A 19999-nucleotide genomic window follows, 5' to 3' on the forward strand; every position below is an offset into this window, starting at 1 on the left:
GCAGTTGTGGTGGATGATGCCGATGCCCCCGCAGAGCGCCATGGCGATGGCCATCTCCGACTCCGTGACCGTGTCCATGGGCGATGACACCAAGGGTACCTCGAGGTCAATCTTTTTCGTGAGCTTGGACGTGAGGTCGACTTCTTGAGCATCGAAGTCGATGTAGCCGGGTAGGATGATGAAGTCGTTGTAGGTCAGCCCTTCATTGTATCCGAGTAACTGTTGGGCGGTGAGACCATCCTCGTGGAATGTCGCCTTCACCGACATGATCTTGTTCTTAATGCACCAAACGAGACGCTTACCCACTACTAAGCCTCGCACGAGAAGGAGGTAAAAATTATATTTAAATTATTAACTGAAAATTTTGTTCAAAATATATTTGAGGTAATCAAAGTAGAGATGCGATTTTAAAAAAAAGAACTGTTTTGTAGAATACTGCAGCAACGACTTCCTTTGACTACCAAAGCCGGAAGCGACATTTGTAGTAACGCCGCGTGATAGCGGAGCGCGAAAATACTACAATAAATAAAAATGCGGAATTCCTGCGTATGCGTGCCTATAGACCAGAACACAGCAAATTCCATGCGCATCGCAATATTTGCATCGCGCGTCGCGCCATCTATCGCACACGCGACGAAACAACACGCGCGGGCTGCCACGCCAGCAGACGCTACACAGAGCAAACGTGAAACTTCCGAAACTCAGCGCATCGGAGAGCGTGTTTCGCGTCTTTTCTAGCCTGGACATTTTCGCTGATTTTATTGGAACATCAAGAACATCTTCCTCATGCAAGTCCACAATGTATACAGCACGTGCTGAGTGGGCTGCGGAAGCAACCTCGTCAGATACGTACGCTGTTACATTTGTAAAAAAAACGGTCTCGCTGTAGTACGCGTGAATCGTAATTGCAGTGCAGCTCGCGAAAGAGTGAAACGATGTTTTGTTGCATCATATTACAAGTTGTGCACAAAGTTTTGTGAAAGCTCATCATTTCAGCATGCATCGCGTAATAATTAGAGTACGCTTTACGGGTAGTTTCGCGGAACGTAATTTTTGTTTCACGGGCGCTCTTACAATAATGCGTCTTGCTCACAAAAGCGTGCTATCAGAGAGTATAACCTGAAGTATCGTTCAGCGATCCCTTTTGGAAGCTACCTGCGCTATTTTATTCTTGTAACGATGGTGCTTTACAAGCGAAACTGTGCTACTCTTAGTTAAGCCGGTTAGCTACGCCTGCGACGTAAAGGACACTGGCGCGAGTACTGTTTACTTACGTGCCAATATATGTATTATGTGCAGCTGGATGCCTTGTGTCCAAATAAATTTGGGGACATCAAACACTGAAATGAAAGCACGAAATTCTGGCCAGCTGTTGAGGAGCACCGTGCCATTTATTACCTTTTGAAGACGAAATCTCGAAGGCGTGGATGCCATCAAAAGCACTAAAGCTATTAAGTTGAAAGTGGCAAAGCATGCTGATTGCTTGTGCTTGAAAGCACTACCTTGCACTAGATTTTCGTCAAAGGAAACGCTCAAAGGTATGAAGTGCACCCCCACACAAAGCTCACGCCTGCCTTCAACCCAGCTGTGTGTCACGCAAATTAGGTTCGCAAAATGAAATAGGTGGGCATCACACTGCAGAATACACGCTGTTAGTGTACTTACTCGCGCATTTTCACTCGGCTCCTAGTTTTTCTGCTGGAATCACAGTTATCCACTCGAGGCGAAGCTGAAAACACCGCACCGGCACTATTTCCGTGGCGCGTCGTAATCGTCGCAGACAACGCTATTATCCTCTTGTTGCGCAGCTTGTTTGGCATCCAAAGACGACGCAGTAGTGCCCAGGCGAGCTCTTATACGCTGAAGCGGCGTGAACGGGTACTTTTTCGCACTTTAAAGCCTCAGAACTGCTGCTTGCCCTGTTACTTGGTGCAGCCCGCGCGCGCCTTGGCAGCCCCGGTCAGCCCGGCGTCTGGGTGCGAGAGTATCCGCTCGGCTCGCCAGCAGCCTGGGTGCGAGACAGGCGTGCTCTGGTGTATAAGCTCGAATAGGTCTGATAAAGTCAAGAAGAATATAATCGCGGAGTTAATTGGCCTCGGTAGCAGTAGAGGCAGCGTAGTTAGCCGTAGTAGTAGTTTAGTAATAGTAGTAGCAGCATCAGTAACAGTAGTAGTAGTGGTGGTGGTGGTGGTAATATACTAGCAGTATGCTAGTAGTAGTAGTAGTAGTAGTAGTAGTAGTAGTAGTAGTAGTAGTAGTAGTAGTAGTAGTAGTAGCAGCAGCAGCAGCAGCAGCAGCAGCAGCAGTAGCTGTAGTAGTAGCAGCAGTAGAGTGTAGTAGTAGTAGTAGTAGTAGTAGTAGTAGTAGTAGTAGTAGTAGTAGTAGCAGTAGTAGCAGTAGCAGTAGTAGTAGCAGCAGCAGCAGCAGCAGCAGTAGTAGTAGTAGTAGTAGTAGTAGTAGTAGTAGTAGTAGTAGTAGTAGTAGTAGTAGTAGTAGTAGCAGCAGCAGCAGCAGCAGTACTAGTTGTTTGCTGTCGTATCAGTAGCTGGCCATAACATCCGCTGATAAATGAAACAACTGTTTGCCTTTACATTAACTTACATTTCTCAGTACATCTTCAGTCGATAAAGTATTCGGTTTCCAAATGCGAATAATTTTCTGGCAATTATCAGTCAACTTTCTGGCCATTTCCGGTAAGTTAGATCCGGGTTCATGCGGGGAATAGGTAGTGTGGGCTATCGTTATGATAAGCTGTGATTATGTCGAAGTTTACGAGTCTCGAACACAACTAGAGGTGTTATCCACATCAGCAGTGTTTGTTTTTTTTAGCTTAATAGGTCTTTACCTTAAAGATCCTGCCGTTCTAGGCTCATCCCCCTTTGTGGATGAGCGCCATCAGAGTGAGGATATCATCATCAGCAGAAGCAGCAGTATATGGCAAATTTCACTCCACTTTGTTCCGCCGTGTTGAGAAAGAAGACGAAGAAGTTCGATTGGCGGAAAGCCGTTTTGTACGTCTGTGGTTGACCGGCTTCAAGCGTTATGAACGTTGCTCAGCAGCCCGAGTGGCCAAGGCAAGTGAAAAATATCCGCTTTTTTTTTGTATTCGAGTGACACGATTGCTGTGCCGATGGGATGATGCAAACGCGGATGCGCCAGAGCATTCAAGAACTTCGACGTGTGTAGAGCAGCACGAGTACTAATCCTGACGTTCTTCTGTCGGTGTTATTTTAGAGCGAACACTGTCAATCTAAAGAGTGCGGTGTATACAAAATTACAACCTCATTGGTTCTTTCCCTTCGTCATTCGTGTATATCAGACAGTGCACTTCCATCCATTACTTCATCGCTTAATGTTTAGAAAATACTTTTTCGTTGAATCCTCAACTCGCAAAAGGTTGTCGTTTGACGACGTCTCTCTTTTTATTTCCATCTTTGCTCTTAGGCCGGCGGTATTGGACGAAGGAGTCCCCGATTACCAGCTTCGTCAGTCGGCGAGGCCTGAGTAAGTGTTTGATTGATTGATTGATTGATTGATTGATTGATTGATTGATTGATTGATTGATTGATTGATTGATTGATTGATTGATTGATTGAGTGAGTGAGTGAGTGAGTGAGTGAGTGAGTGAGTGAGTGAGTGAGTGAGTGAGTGAGTGAGTGAGTGAGTGAGTGAGTGAGTGAGTGAGTGAGTGAGTGAGTGAGTGAGTGAGTGAGTGAGTGAGTGAGTGAGTGAGTGAGTGAGTGTTGCAGGGTTAGGAGAGCAACCTGACTTCACTCATCCCAACGAAAAAGCCCGCGGCTTTTAAGTATAAAGACAGCGATATCCATCAGTGTGTAGTATAGAAAACAAGATGCGATGCCACGAGTAAAACTACTGGAGTAAACACGGTATTAATGCGCAGAAGCACACAGAAGTAACGTTATAGTGTAGATTCATTGCACTTTTCTTTTCTGCAATGCAGTTTGTGAGCGTACTGGCGAACTTGTTAGAGTTCCCAACAGGATATGGATATAATGTTATCGAGCAGATAGCACAATTCTGCGACGGAGGAGAAGAAAGCTTTCTTCATTGTTAGTATCCAGCCTAGATGAGGCGCGCTATTGTGTCCCTATTAGATAACCGGATTAATGTTCTCAAGGAACGGTTCGCGAGGTGAGCATGGAGATTCACGGATGTTCCTTCCATTTCGCCCCCCATCGAAATGCCGCCGCCGAGTCTGGTAATCGAACCCACGCTCTCGAGCTTAGCAGCGTGACGCCTTACGTGCTAAGCAACGACGGAGGGTAAATACATCAATCAAATGATTAAATTGTCTCCTAATCATTTTATTGCTATAGTAACTGTATGGACACTCTCGGCGGGTTTTAGCCGTCGGCGTCGCCGTGCTGTTCTGTATATGTATAGGCACGTACGTATATTTTGATCTTTCAAGAGAACGCAGTGCGAGCGGTCGCACTTCAGTCGACGTCGGTGCCGGGGGTAGCTCCCCCCAGAGGAGGCTGACCAACCGCCGAAGCAGCGAATGGACCACGCTCTACTCGCTCGTCATGGCCGGACTGGTCGAGCTGAGCCTCATACTGGCCGTGGTGTACGCACGCCGGAAGGCAAGCGGAAACGCCGACGGCAGCGTCGAGCTCCGCATCTCTGGCGGCGACCTGAGAGTCACCATGCCCTACACCAACCACACCACCGCGGCCGACGTGCCCGACCTGTGCGGAGCGATACCCAGGTGAAGCGATCCGAGTTTTAAGGCGAAAGCCTTAGATGTCTCATCAAACACGGAAAGTAACCGTCGGCGTGAACACGAGTGATGCAAAAGATTCATCATCATGTGGTGACGTCGTCGTGACGTCTAAGTGACGTCACTGTTGTGTCATGTGTGACGTCATTGTGACGTCATCACATGACTTCATCGCTTGGTCATACTTAGGTGCGCCGATTACAGAGGTATACGAGGTGCAAAAAAGCTTGCAATGCCTCCGATCCCGGAGGCAGCGCAAAAAAAAAAATGCGGGCAGTTTGCACAAAGTCGCGCAAAGCTTGGCATAGCGAAGTTCGGGCCCATCGCCGCTCGTACTCCCCGTCGACCGACACGCCTAGCTTCGAGATGCGCGGCTTCCTCCTCGGGAGTACGCAGCCAGGCTACGCACTATGGAGCGGAGGTTGCGCGCGATGTCTCCGTTGGTGGGAGTGGTTTAGCTACTGCGCAAGCGCGGCTTGGCCAGGTGGTGTGTGGTATCTAGTCGCTAGACGACGCGATGCTTGCTTCCTCTTTCATTCTATTTTTTTCTCTCTCTCTCTACTTACTGCTCTCTTTTTTCGTTGATGTTCTCCCTGTCCCTCTTTTTTCTTTTCTCTTCATTTCTTTCCCTCTATTTCTTTATTTCTCGTTCTTTATGTGCTACGCTTTACTCTCTACCCTCCTCCTTTCCACCTTCCTCACTATTACATCTCTCTTCCTCACGCTCACTTCCATTTCCCACCATCTGCTACGCTTTACTATACAAGGCTATGCTATGCTCTGCTAGCGTGCCTGGATAGCCGAGTGGACAGGACCCTCGTCTTCGGATCGAGGGTACGCGGGTTCGAATACCGCCTCGTGAAGAATTTTTTTTCGGCAAGAATTTTTCTCTTTCTTTATATCTTTCTTCCCGTCTCTCTCTCTCTCTCTCTCTCTCTCTCTTCTCTTTCTTTCTTTCTTTCTTTCTTTCTCTCTCTCTCTGTCTGTACCCGTTCTCAGGGTTATTACAGGCCACGCCGTAGCAGTGAGTAGTGGGATTTACCCAAATTCTGTGGCACATTGTGGCACATACCCGTTCATGACGATGATAGTTTTCGAGCCCGGCTACACATTTTCCGCCGAGCTATAGAACAGCCTCGCTGTTAAAACGTGCTAGGTGCAGAAAGATTACGGGGGCGAAAGAGAGGAGAAAGAAAAAATTACACCATCTCCCGCTAAAGGGGACCATGAGGCGATGCGAAGCCGGAGCACTTGCACGATCGCGTTCCGTTGGCGTTCGTTGGGCATGCTACCGACCTCGCGTCGTGGAACGCGAAGAGGGACGCTACGCGCGTCGTATCTTCCATCTAGCCTGGCCGTTAATTCTCGCAGGGCGAGCGGGGAACGCGGTCGACAGGCGGGCGAGAGGGGGGCAGCGTAGGAGAGGAGAAAGAAGGGGAGGGGACGCGCATGCGCTCGAGCTCATCGCGGCGTTGCGCAGGAGAGAATTTCGGCATGTCCAGCCCGCGTTTCAGAGGAAGAGTGGAAAGGGGAAGGGGAGAGGGGGAGGGGAGAGGGTGAGGGGAGAGGGGAAGTGGAGAGGGGAGGAGAGATGGAAAATGGGGAGGGAAAGTGGAGAGGGGAAGGGGAGAGGGGAAGGGGATAGGGTGAGTGGAGACGAGGTGTGTGGAGAGGGTATGCGCATGCGCAGTAAGGGTGGTCACGCCGCACACCACCACCACCGGATTGAGCTCGGCCTTAAGATACTTCGCATCTAAAAGACGATGGCTTTCGCCATCGAGTAGGCGAATACATAAGCGGCCCTTGAGTTTTTTGCAGCGAAGCCAGGGTTATTATGTGTATTTTTCGTGTCAGTCAACAAAAACATCCGCGCTCCGATAACGTGCGTGGCTAGACTCCTCCGGCTTCCCGAAGTGGACATGGTCATCCCCAACAGAATACCATAAAATAAGTGGAACCAGTAAATAAATGGAACCAGTAGATGTCGAGTTAGTAAGTTCCATTTGTGTTCTTCAGCTGGTATGGTAAGGCCACGTATTGTTAGAACTACCGAAGAGCAACGTGCCTATGAGAAAAGACGCAGGGAACAGCCACAATAAATTTGTTTGCGCAGCATGGTCACGATGACCACCGATCAAGACAATAAATGATTTCGTACTTTTGTTCAAAGTTCTGTGTTCGCTTGTGACCCACCTTTGCAGAGTGCAATGGCTCACATTATTAATTTTTTTGTGTGCGCACCCGTATACAGACATCAGAATCAAATTTTATTGACCAGACAATAAGCTGGAAGGTATGCTGGGCTTAAAGCCGTTCGAACGGCTTGACAAGGCCCAGGTTAGCATTATACATGGCAGTAGCTGTACAACGTGAACAATTTTATGTACAATATGCCGTGACAAAAGCAAATGAATGAAAACCGACAAATGGCAAGGACAGTGCAAGTGCCCTCCCCCTCCCCTTTTTTTTCGTTTTATCAAGATTTTGTTGAGCGAAAATAGCCTCGTTCCACCTATCCCGCGCGCTCCGCAATGCGAAATACACGACAGACACGTTTCACTCCGCAGACAAGTGTACGGCCGAGGGGGCACCGTCGCCGACTGCGCGGTGGCCTTCGCCGTCTGCATGGCCGTGGTGGCCCCGCACCGAGTGGGTGGCCGGGGCCTGCCACCGCCGGAGGACCGTGCGTGTACGCGTCCCGCGCCTCGCTTTAGTAAGGCGATAACCTTAGATGTCTACGAAAAGTGAGAGGCGGCGTCGGGTACGGCAAAAAATATGCGTGTACGCGTCATAGTGCCGCGCTACATATTTTGGCCGTTCATCACGTTAGTAAGGCGATAAGGGGGCCAAACGTAGGCTGCGCAAAAAACAGGTAGATGCCATAGAGTTAATATCATCAAAGCTGGGCCGCGACCTATAACCACAAAAGTGACTTGGAAACGTATTCTTGCCATCACATATCAGCTAAAGGCGCACAATTAAAAACTTGCGGATATTGTTTTGTGTTTATTTTGCGTAAGACGGCAACACTGCGCGCGGAAAGGAGCGTTTGCGGTCTGGTTAACTGATGCACCACCATATCAACACTCGCGAAAGTGTGTGCCGGTGTGTGCTTGCGGGCGATTGCGCCGGTTTGCGCGTCGTGTTAAGCCCCTGACTTCGTTCGCGTCGTGATGAGTGTCCCGTTGTGTGCGTTTTCGTAATCGACTTCATGTGACGCCCTTTCTTCTTTCACTGAAAATAGTGCAAAACGGGACGGCCAAAGAAGAGATGAGGCTGAAAGTTATTACGAACTATCGCAACCGATTTTTTAATACTTTTTAACGATAAAAGCTTCGTCGTGTAACTTTAGTTTTGATTGAAGCTTTCGGGAGATGTCTCACTCACATTCGCCGCTGCGTCAAATTTTTCTGTTTTACGGCTCAGCAATGGCTGAAAAAGCGTGGATATGTGATGAACTCAGCGCGCGACCACAGCCTGACTTCGCTTCGTCACGTGATGACGTCGCCACTTTGGTAGGGAGTGTGACGTACAAACAGGTGGAAGTATTAACGTCAACCGGACCGCTTGACAACCGTCATAAGGGGGCAAAAAAACAATGAAGAGCGCAGCTGGCTTAGGTTGGTAGTAGATTACTACCGTCAAATATAGTGAGCGTCTCAGGGTCTGGCAACGCTGGCAACGATCGTTTTGTTCCATCATGGCGGAACCCATGCGGTTATAGGTTTCAATGCATGGGCCCTATGGGGAGCTTTTCCTCTAGAGTCAGTATATTAACTCTATGCTTGCAATGTCTCTGATCCTTGAGGTTGTGCAAAACCACGCCACTTGCGGAAAGCTTTCGGAGCGGGGCGGAGAGGATCAGTACAACGACTAAGAAGAAAAAGAAGATTGCTTTCACCTTCGAGTCGTCTTAGGCAAATGCATAAGGGATCCTATGAATTTTTTCCGGTAGCAATTATATGCACACTCCAGGCGCATTTTTTTTTTTTGCCGTCGCCCTGAGGTTCCGTATAAAGTCCACGGGCGATGAAATTGACCCACGCGACGTATGTTCTATGTGCGAGTGAAAGCGTAAGAGGCCAGGCGATGGCCCCTCACGCCATCAAGCGGAGTGTAAACGGTCCGGCCGTCTTCCGTAGCGAGAAAGACCAATGGGGGGAGGGGGGAGGGGGTCACGGAGAGAGTGCTGCGTGGCTCCCTCGGGAACTGCGTGCTTTGGGCTGCCGGGAGCGGTCGCACGCGCCCTCCCTTGACGGAGATCAGCGGACACCTCGCGCCTTTGTATGTGCTGCGCTCTGCTGTGTTTGCGATGAAGTGATGGGCAGCACGAAGGTCGCTTCGCTCGCTGCAGCAGTCGCTTGTCCTTACGCCAGCGCTTTGTTGATTTGCGCCAAGTGAGATGCTAAAGGAGTTAGCTGCTATCCTCGCTTCTTATAAGGTTCAAATTTGTTGCCGTCGCACTCATTGTTTCGCCCTTGCGCCGAAACTGTGATCCTTTTTTTTATCCAACACAGAACTTTCCTTATAAAATAACTGTGACCGTAAGACCACTGTCGTCTTCGCAAACAAACCCTAAGTCAGCGGGGAAATACTTTGCCGTTACTAAAGTTACACATCAGGGTAATTAACTGTACCTTAATTAACCTCTTAATTACAAACTTGAGGGCATGCTTATATGGGAAAATTGCACAGGCGTCACAATATGTGACACCACCACTTGTTTCAGAATTCTAACAGATCGCACCTAATTTGAGAAATTCATCATATGAAGCAGAAAAGATGCAGACTTGCTGACCATATGTGTTCTCCATACATAGCGCCGGTCGACGGCTACGGCGTTATGTTGCCGAGCAAATGGTCTCGGTTTCGATTTCCGGCACGATCGAGTGGTTATGTGCGGCTGCCCACATAATCGTAATTCGAGAGGCGGAAAAAATGTCCGTGTAATTCTGGGCTCGTTTAATAATGTAACTAAGTTCGTGGCGCACTTAATCTTTGGCTGTACTTCGCTACAACTGCGAATGTATAATGCGCTGTTGACACCATCTACTAATGGACGCGCGCTTTCATTCGGCGCAGGCAATCCAAGCAGGTGGTCGTACTGGATGCGCTCCCGATGGCTCCGAGGAACATGAGCGAGACGGAGGAGGACGTGAACGCTTCCAGCCGTAAGCATCAACTGTCAACGATCAACGGTGAACGCATCAACGTGCATGCGTGCGCGTGCATGCGTGCGCGTGCGTGCGTGCGTGTTGTACACACGCACACATATCGCCAACGTAGTACAAATCCCTCACTCTGTATATAGTATGACGTCTGGGTTGGAACGACATTTATTTGGTCGCGAACTCGGGAGCGAACAAGGGCCACGGGCACGGTTATGATAGCACACCCGGAGACGATGAAGATGGGTAGACAAACGGATGATAATGATTACAATAACGTACAGATGAGGATGAAGCGTATAATAAATGCATACAATAGTACGGACGTCGTCAAAATACTGAGACGCAGACGAGGGGTACGGGCCAAAGGCACTATAATTACACAATTATTACAGCAAAAGCTGTTATGAGAGCACAAGAACAGTCGTTTTTGGTGCCGTAGTTGTCCGCCGCCGCTGTAACCGGTGTCCGTAACCGCTATCGCTCGAAATGATAACAAACGAAATAAGAAAAAATATCCAGGATCGGATGGGATTTGAGCCCGGCCCTCTGCGCAGTAGTCGAGTATTCTACTACAGAGCCACGCTGGTGCTTGAAGCTCCTTCGCAAGAAGACCCTATGCAGGCGTCATGCCGGGCAAGGAATCGCGTTAATACAAGCAATATAGCATGGTAGAAGACTAAAATAACAAACAGGCGTCACACAATGCGAGTGGCTCAACGGGTGTGTGGTTTAAAGCTTCCCACCCACTACAAAGTGTCAGTCATAATTCTTAATCGTCATCAGCACAGCAGCAATAAAGTGGCATAATGCCTTACAGATGTGTAGTGAGTACCTCGCTTCCCCGCTTAATGACCAAGAATAGCATATGGGTGCTTCCCTACTTAATAAAAATTATGATTTATTGCGTAGTGGATACCCTGGAAGTTTACTTGTATTAGCTGATGCAAGAGAGTTTACAATGGGCTCTAGAACTGCCGCTCTTCAAGCTTTCGCTGTGACTGTGCTGCGTGTCCCGCGCAGGCCTGGCGTGTTTTTACGAATGTCGGGCAAAGGCAAGGTATTGAAGGTCATTTGACTGAAGGGACACGCATGCGCGAGCAAAATGGTCGTCAACGCTTTGTCGAACACCTCCCAAGCTCTAACGTGGGTAGGAAACATAACGTTATCTGCTGTTGTTTTGTTGTTGTTGTTGTTGTTGTGTTGTTGTTGTTGTTGTTGTTGTTGTTGTTGTCCGCTTTGCTTACAGACGCATTTTACGGCCTGCTTGCAGCCGCGTCGAGTTCTGGCGCTAAGGTCATAGCCACTCCAGGTTACCTTGCCGGGCTCGAAGCCCTGCATTCGCGATTCGGTCGCCTTTCTTGGTCATCGCTGTTCGAGAGTGCCATCTCGCTGGCGCACTTCGGCTTTCCCGTATACCCGGAGCTGGCGGCCATTTTGGCGCGTTACCAGAAAACCATCGCCCGGAGACGCTCTCTCAGGTAAGCCGAACGCTGACAGTGTCCATCCCACTTTTAAGCTTATCGGCTTTCTAAGAGCAAAAAAGTGTGAAGAGGATCTGCTCCCATCAGGGACGTAGACAGTCCGGGGAGCAACCCGAACAAGAGCACGTAGTGCGTTGTCAGAAGTATTCACCCTCGATGGGACGTCAGTTTCCTTTATCGGCGTTTTCGTCAGTGATTATGACGTTTCTTTTATGGGTAAACAACACAATAAGCCTATTAAGTGACATTAAAAATGATCCGCACAACAATTTCCGAGGAGAAGGTTTTTGTAGGATTTATTTTGTGTATGTTTTCGTGCGCAAGTGATCAAATTCCCGAAGCTTCTAGTTCGCTAGTGCCGCCGTGCCATAGGGTGTTGCGGTTCATTGCGTAACAATATAATTGGCTGAAAGTTTTTCCTCACAAAACCATTGTACGGCGGTAGTCAGCGCTTGTGTTCCTTCGTAGTTCCCTCTTCGTCCATTATCTATGTGCGCGCTGTCGTACACCATGGTTCCGCAACAGCTAGCCCCGGTCGCATACCTTGCTACTGCGCGAGACCTTCTTGAAAATGCGGGCCCAGGTTTATACAGCCTGATATAACGACGCGTGGCCATACCCACCTGCCTACTCTCTCCCCCAGTTGGTGCATTTTTCAAGGTTTGTGCTCTGCTCAATTCTCGTCACAGAATTTCTCCCCTCCCTGTCTCTCGTTTCTTCTATCTATCTATCTATCTATCTATCTATCTATCTATCTATCTATCTATCTATCTATCTATCTATCTATCTATCTATCTATCTATCTATCTATCTATCTATCTATCTATCTATCTATCTATCTATCTATCTATCTATCTATCTATCTATCTATCTATCTATCTATCTATCTATCTATCTATCTATCTATCTATCTATCTTTCTTTCTTCTTTCTTTCTTTCTTTCTTTCTTTCTTCTTTCTTTCTTTCTTTCTTTCTTTCTTTCTTTCTTTCTTTCTTTCTTTCTTCTTTCTTTCTTTCTTTCTTCTTTCTTTCTTCTTCTTTTCTTTCTTTCTTTCTTTCTTTCTTTCTTTCTTTCTTTCTTATCTATCTATCTATCTATCTATTCTATCTTTCTCTTATCTATCTATCGATCGAACAAAATTCGCTAGTGCGTTGTAAAAACCGCTTACCCGCCATAACTGTACTGATGCGGTGAAGCACGCTTTACAGAACAAAGCTTCATTCGGAGGTTTTTTGGCTGAATCGGGCTGTGCCTCTTACGGCGCGCGCTCGTGCAGGCACATTTTCTGGAACCGAAAAACGGATGCGGTGTACCGCGAGAACGAGACGCTGCTGCAGCCTGCACTCGCCCTCACCCTCCTCCGAGTGGCGCGCGAGGGTCCCAAGGCGCTCAGCCAAGGAACGCTGGCCAGGCAGTTCGTCGGGGACCTCGAAGAGCTCGGTATGTTTACGGCGCTTGCGCTGTGGTCCTCTGGCAGAGTTTACATGGAGCGCAATGATCGACTTAATACTAGAATTGCGGTGCAACGATAGACGAACGGGACGGCAGACGAGGCCAACGAGGACAGGCGGACACCTCCAACTGATATAACACGATAACTGTGCACGATAACAAGAAACAAACAGTAACGACAACATAAGAAGTATTGTAAAATCCTGTTAAATAGCACAACTGACCAAAATAGAACATTAAAAACTTACGGAGTCCCTTATGCATTCACCTAAGGCGACTCGAAGTCGAAAGCCTTCTTCTTTTCCTTCTCAGTCGATGTATTGATCCTGCCCCGCCACCCTCCGAAAGCTTTGAGCACCTAGCATTGTTTTGCACTGCCTCCAGGATCGGAGGCACCTCACCTAGTTTTGCACTGCCTCCGTGATCGGCCCAAGTTTGACCAAGCTACGATGTCATGTGAATACGGCATCATGTGACATTACGTCGCGTGACGTCATACCAATATGTGACGTCATCACGTGATTGTTTGCATCACTCGTGCTGTGCCCGACGCCTCGGGACGCCGACGGTCAATTTTCGCGTTTGATGAGGCATTTAAGGGTTTCGCTTTAACACACAAGGAAATGGTACGACTGCGAAGAACGAAAGTACATTTGTTCAATACCCTCGTAGGGTACACCCTCCTGTATAACACTAAGTACCGTTGTCTGTTTCTACCTTAGTGCTCGTTGCAGAAGGACCATAGCCCCGCTAAATGAGCCATGGTGAGGGGAAGCGAATATTTGGTTTTGCGAACATTTTATTACATTGCAAGGAAGTGAGCAACGTTTACATATCTTACCCAAAACAACGACGAATAGTCTCGAAAACGCTGACAGTTCGTACAAAAGCGTTAGGCACCAGCTTAGGAATGCATCTGGCCGTGGAGATCTTGTCCACAGTGCTGCAGCTGTAGTAAAACATGGAAGTTTAAATCCGTGTTTCAATGTAAATAAAGCGTGCAGTTTGTCAAACCTAGGTTTTTCTTGTTCTTGCGGTGGAGTGGTTAGAGCGTCCGTCTCCAATGCGGGACATACTGGGTTCGATTCCCAGTGCTGCCGGGTACTCACTAGCTTTTTCTAATAGGGAGAGAGTTACACCGGCCTGGCGCTCGGTGTTGATGGGCACTCATTTCTAGAGAAGGTGGCCTCTCCTTCCCGCTCTTATCTTTCACTCCTCTTTCCCATACCCCAACGACGCTGTACTGTTCTGCCTCATGGGTTGCGGAAGTAAGCGTATTTTCTAGCCTCAAACCACATCTGCTATACTCGGTTACAACCTAAGAAAAAAATTTGGGGAGGGGCGAAGCATGTAGGGAAGGGTGTTTCAGCTCCACTAGCGTGAAACCTGTGGAGTGGCGAAACGTGCAGTGTGTGCTGTGTTTCCCACAGCAAAATCACTGCTAATGGGCAATGAGAGACCGAAGAAAGATTAGACGCAGAGAACCGCAGTCTGCTTTTAGTTAACGTGCACGCTGCGAATCTTTATTGTTAAATTCACACGAGAGAAATCTCCCACCGGCACTACATTGCAGGTCAAGATCCAGTGCCTATATATACAGGGTGGCCGGTGAACGGTTGTGCAGCGCGAGCAGTGGGTTTCTTCAAGAAATTCGCTAGCAGACGCTGCCTGCGTCGGCGTTGTCTTACGCGGGCGAGGGCGCGTTCTAGTTCCTCGCGAGCTGGTAGTTCAGCGTTCATCGCAGAAAGAGCGTTTGCATAGTCAACGCTCGCCGTTCGCTCTCTCTCTCGCCACACGGGGAGCGCTAAGGCGGCGGCGCCCTCTCTTGCGGTCAAGCGAATGGACAGGACACGACGATGCAAGCAATCATGTGGGTCACGACGATGCACGCGGCGACAGCAGACGACGATGCGCCGCCGACAAGTCGAGACCCTAAGGGGCTTCGCCCTTAAAATGACAGCTTCGCTCACAAAACCGCGGCGCACCTGCCTTTCCCCTGTGAGATTCGTGCTAGCAGGTTTCCGCTCGAACAGTAAGTACTTTTTATCGGCTAATGTAAATGCAACGCATGTTAAGAATTAAGGGTTATCGCTACTATCTAAAACATTACGTTTGGCTGAGCAATTATGTCAGAATCCCTGTCGAAATATACCAGGACGTACAATTTTCTGATCTAAAACCGGTGACACAAACGTGGGCTTGTATGTGAAAGTCGGCTGTCTGAAACACAAGAACTGGAAAACTTCGTGAACGCTTGTTCTCCGCGTTCGACGTAATCGGGCACCGTGCGCACCGCCTTCAACCGTGTCGCAAGGGAAGGAACGTGTGAGAGTGTAGTACCGGCCGTTTCAAGTTATCCTAGAATGCCTACTGCAAGTACAGGCGTGAAGTGCCCACAACGCCACAATTCTTCGTTTTGCGCAATATTACATGCGTTAGAGGAGACTCCTTCTATTACATGACATTCTTATAGCATTTTTTACGAAGCAGTTTCAAGCACTGGCGTGACTCCGTGGTAGATCACCTGCTTGTCACGCAGACTGCCTGGGTTCGATTCTCACTCGTACCGAAGATTTTTCATTATTATTTATTTATTTGCATCGGTCTCGGAATTTTCGCTCACGGACAACGTCGATTTTTCGCTCGCAACCAATGACGTCGACACCGACAACGGAATTTCTGCGAAACGAGCTCTTTAACGATTTCGCGTTAAAATGAGCAAGCACTATACTCTGTTCCAGAAGTTCCGTGCAGCAGAGCCAAGGCTACACGACCCTCGAGCGCAGGTTGTTGCGAAGCGAGATGTAGTGCCCCATATACGTAGCCCGTTATTTGTCCTCATGACTTTTGCAAGCGGTCTCGTCGGAGGATTTTTACTTGAAGGCTTCTCTGCGTGTTGTAGCTGTGATTTGTATGGCGATTTTGTCGCATTTTCTGTATAAAACAATTTTTGTGGCTCCATGATACTGAAGAAAGAGTTCTTGCTTGTACGTGTTATAACATGCAAATGACGAAAGAAATAACGCTATTGTGGCTCGTATGTGTTATGTTTTTACTTATAAAGTGCGAAGGAATGGTACGACACTGTCTAAACTTTTATGAGTAGTCCGCACAGCCCGAGCGTCCACAGCGCCGCGGAGGACCCAGTCTTGGGTTGTGATTAGTCCGCGGTGGCAGATTTGGTCACTCCTTAGTCAAAATGGCGGCGCCTGGTTCACCTGTGCGATATCGCTCCCGGATCAGCTTTTACGACAAGGGAGCGAAGCAGTTGGCTCTAAATGTGTTCGGGACAGTGCGTTAAGGCATGCGTATACGAAATCTGATGAAGCGTGGTGCTTTCATATTCAATTTGGCTAGTGCGGCGCTTTCCACCGAAACATGAGCCACTGAACCCTATCCCTCAAATGTCTACGTGCAAGTATCTCGAAGACGCGCGCTTTTACGGTGCCGAGAATATTTAACCGCTTTCACAATTACAGCTCATCTCACTGCGCAGTTGCACAGTGTCCCGAGATGCTCTTGCCGCTTTCGCTGCAGCGCTCGCCGCTAGCAGACGACAGGGCGCGGAAGGATACACTTAGATGTGTTCGCCTTCCTGATTGGTTGAGAAGGCCTGTAGCTTCCACAGTGCTGCACGGAACTTCTGGAACAGAGTATACGTATAGTTTTCATTGGCGTCACCGATTAGTGCCGGTGCCCCCTCGCGTTCCCCTTTGGCGCGGCTGGCGAAGAGAAAGCGGGGAGAGCACAAAAGAACGCGGGGACCGAACGACTGTGTGTCCTCCCCCGCACTGACACTCTCTAATTAGATAAAAAGTCACGGTGGCCGCCATGTTGAGGTACCCAGCGCAGAGAACCTGTCTATGACGTCACGTGAAAACTATGTATTGGATGAAGCATTTATGCAAATTCACTGTGGGAGGAACAGGTAAGGCTGTGGGCGGAGCTGACCTTATTTCTTAGGTTGTTTTGTGCAATACCAACTCTTCATCGGTGACTCGCCTTCTTCGGCCGCAGGGTCTCTAGTGACCCTGGAGGATCTGGTGTACTACCGACCCACGTGGAAGGCGCCCGTACAAAGCGTGCCATTGGCCGGCGCTCAACTGCACGCCCCGCCTCCTCCGGGAGGTGGCGCCCTGCTAGCATTCGTGCTGGCCACGATGGATATGTTCCGACCCAGCAGGAAGGACTTGCTGAGCGACGGGCCGCTCACCTACCATCGGCTCATTGAGGCGACGAAGTTTGCGCACCCATTCCGGGAAGACCTCGGCGACGACGCTGTCGAGAAAGTCGATGACGTACGTGAGCGTTAACAAAAACTTACAGGGTCCCTTATGCATTCGCCTAAGACGACTCGAAGGCGTAAGCCATCTTCTTTTCTTCTAATTCGATGAAATGATCCTCCCCCGCGCTCCTCTAAAAGCTTTCTCCTCCTAACGTGGTTTTGCACTGCCTCCAGGATCAGAGGCACTGCAAGCTTTCTGCACCTCACCTGGTTTTACACTGCCTCCGTGATCGGCCCAACTTTAACCAACATACGATGCCATGTGATGACGTCATCGTGTGACGTCATAAATTTTGGCGATCTTTGACTTCATGATGCCGTCATATGGTGACGCCATCACGTGATGACGAGGTCGCGTTTGATGAGGCATCCAAGGCTTTCGCCTTAAGGGGACTGTCTACCGCTAGGAAAAAAAAATCACAGCATATCCACGGAGTGAATGATGATGAGTGGGCGAAGCTGCGGAGGTTCATCGGTAAACCGTGAATCTTCCGTGAATTCTGCGCAGTACATCATCACCGACGTGAGATCGGGCGCGTTTATACTAAAGGTTCGATGAGTTATGACGACTTGCAGCGCACTTTAATTTTACATGTACGCTGTGAATTTTCATTGTTTAGAAAACCATTGCTTAGAAAACATCTGGCGTCTTTCGTTAAGCAGCTGGCGTCTTTTCGTTTTGCTTTAGAAACATCTGGCGTTCTTTCGTTTTGCTTTTACAAAACATCTGGCGTCTTTTGTTGGTTTATTTCATCAATCAACGGCGTTTTGAACAAAATTTTTATTGTTTAATCACACACAGGAGAAATCTCACCAGGCACTACCTTGGAGGTAAAGAATGGCTGCTAATGGGAATGAGAGACAGAAGAAGTCGGCTTTTAGCTAACGCTGCGAATTTTTTATTGTTCAACAACGCACAGGAAAAATCTCCCACCGGCACCATCTTGCAGGTCAAAGCGTAAGACTGGTTACATACTACGCTACGAGGGACGAACGGGTGCCGCTATAAGGAGCTTCGCCCCTAAAATGTGATTGTGGTGAAAATGAGAAGACCGTTTGTCACATCGGCGGCAACGAGCATGCTTTTTGCCACATAAAAAAGGAATTATATTTTTAATTTGATGTTGAAAATTGTGAAAGAATGACCGCTAGCGTCACCCAACAGCGATGTGGTCAATCTACTGGTAGGAAAAGAAAACCTCGCAGGTAGACTTATTTCGCTTAAAAACAAACATGTATAACTTGAAATTGTATTTTGCGCACTTGAGGCACCTTTCGGTTGCGTCAGAGAGTAACTTTTTGCTTTTTTTTTTTTCTAACGCATCCAAAAAGGCGCCCTGTGGCGATGCTTGGGGCGCCGTCTTCGATTTCGTCTGCTTCAACGCATGCGCTATGGCATGCGGCCCTCCGCGCTGGTCGTACTGTGCTGCTGTATTGTTGTTAGGGTGCCTTACACGTGCTGCGCTGTCAATGCATGCATTTATCGTCTCTTTTTGATGAATCAACTTGGCTTGGATTACGGCAGCAGTGCTAAAATAAGCACATAGGCTGCGATAACAGCAAGACAAGTGTTCTGTAATCGTATAATAAAGCTTCATTTAACCGCTAGCGCGCTGAAAACGACTGTTACATTCATTACATCAGTGTTCAGTGAAAATAAAGTGGTTTCGCTGAACGAATGCAGACGGTGGCCAATCTGGTGTCCCGAGGTCAAGCGCTCAAAACCAGCGCTCGCATCAGCGACACGTCCACCTTCTCGGACGTCATATTCTACGTGTTCGACATGCAGCTAGTGCGCGATGCCATTCGCGGCGTCTCCGAGAAGGAGGCGCTGGAGCACTACGCCGACATTCCGAGAGAACCCGAGCACGATGGCAGCCGAGGCAACTGCGGTGGCAGAGTCCACTACGACCGAGCCACTAGAAGGGCAAGGTCACGGTAATCCTGCAACGTGAAGCTATATCTTCTCTATTAAGGCGGTATATGCGGCATATATAAAAAAAGTCACAGTTTCGTTGCAAGGGCGAAGCAATGAATTCTATAGCAACAAACTGGCAGCTCATTCCTTTAGCAAACACGGCTGCTGCAGTAAGAATGGCAGACTCCATGGGCTTGTTGGTTTAACATATTTGAAGTTATAAGGCGCGAATAACACACGGACGAAGAATAGGAACACATACACGGAGCGCCTGTGTGTGTTCAAGGCGCTCCGTGTGTGTGTTCCTATTCTTCGTCCGTGTCTTATTCGCGCCTTATAACTTCAGGCTGCTGCAGCGAGCGAAGTGACCCTCGTGCGGTCTATGGCTTCAACGCAAACTTTGCAATGAAAGCACAACACGTACGAAGCTATGAGCCATCCGTTGAACTCCCCTCAAGAGATAAACGCTCGAGCATGGGTGACCACGCCCTGTAGATCAATGTACAGGGCCGGAGGCACTCAGCCCAACTCCAGCGAAAGTATACTTGAAAGACGAGCGGGGCGACGCCTTTAAAGCGCGCCCTTTGGGCCTTTGCGCCATCTCGTGGGCGATAGCGAACAAGCCTCTGACACGCTGCACCACCTCAGAGGTCTAGGTACCGCCAACGGTAACTGGTGTATATAAATAGTCATTGTTGGGCAGCGCACAAACGGACAAGACAAGCGCTGGTACTATAACAAATGAAATATCTTATTTGAAAAAAAGCACAGCATATCCACGGAGTGAATGATGATGAGTGGGCGGAGCTGCGGAGGTTCATCGGTAAACCGTGAATCTCAACGTTGGTGAATCTTCCGTGAATTCTGCCCAGTACATCATCACCGACGTGAGATCGGGCGCGTTTATACTAAAGGTTCGATTAGTTATGACGACTTGCAGCTCACTTTAA

At 48.6% G+C, this 19999-nt stretch overlaps 3 protein-coding genes across 3 annotated transcripts in view; 1 reads left to right on the plus strand and 2 right to left on the minus strand.

Moving 5' to 3' along the window:
* The window catches only part of LOC119391343 (inosine-5'-monophosphate dehydrogenase 2-like), a 73508-nt gene extending 73235 nt beyond the window's left edge, over nucleotides 1-273 (minus strand). The window contains exon 1 of the mRNA XM_037659025.2: nucleotides 3-273. Within this exon, the coding sequence (XP_037514953.1) occupies nucleotides 3-267 (265 nt within the window). The 5' untranslated portion in view covers nucleotides 268-273. The remainder of the gene's footprint in view (nucleotides 1-2) is intronic.
* LOC119390313 (B-cell CLL/lymphoma 7 protein family member A) overlaps nucleotides 1-19999 on the minus strand; it is a 103731-nt gene that overhangs the window by 17033 nt on the left and 66699 nt on the right. The window lies entirely within an intron of this gene.
* LOC119391344 (glutathione hydrolase 1 proenzyme-like) lies at nucleotides 13601-19073 on the plus strand. The gene is made up of 3 exons (XM_049415252.1): nucleotides 13601-13610; nucleotides 16864-17144; nucleotides 18816-19073. Exons 1-3 carry the CDS (start codon nucleotides 13601-13603, stop codon nucleotides 19071-19073), a joined length of 549 nt encoding a protein of 182 aa, XP_049271209.1.

Source organism: Rhipicephalus sanguineus, chromosome 4 (assembly GCF_013339695.2).
Source record: "Rhipicephalus sanguineus isolate Rsan-2018 chromosome 4, BIME_Rsan_1.4, whole genome shotgun sequence".
Classification (NCBI taxonomy): domain Eukaryota; kingdom Metazoa; phylum Arthropoda; class Arachnida; order Ixodida; family Ixodidae; genus Rhipicephalus; species Rhipicephalus sanguineus.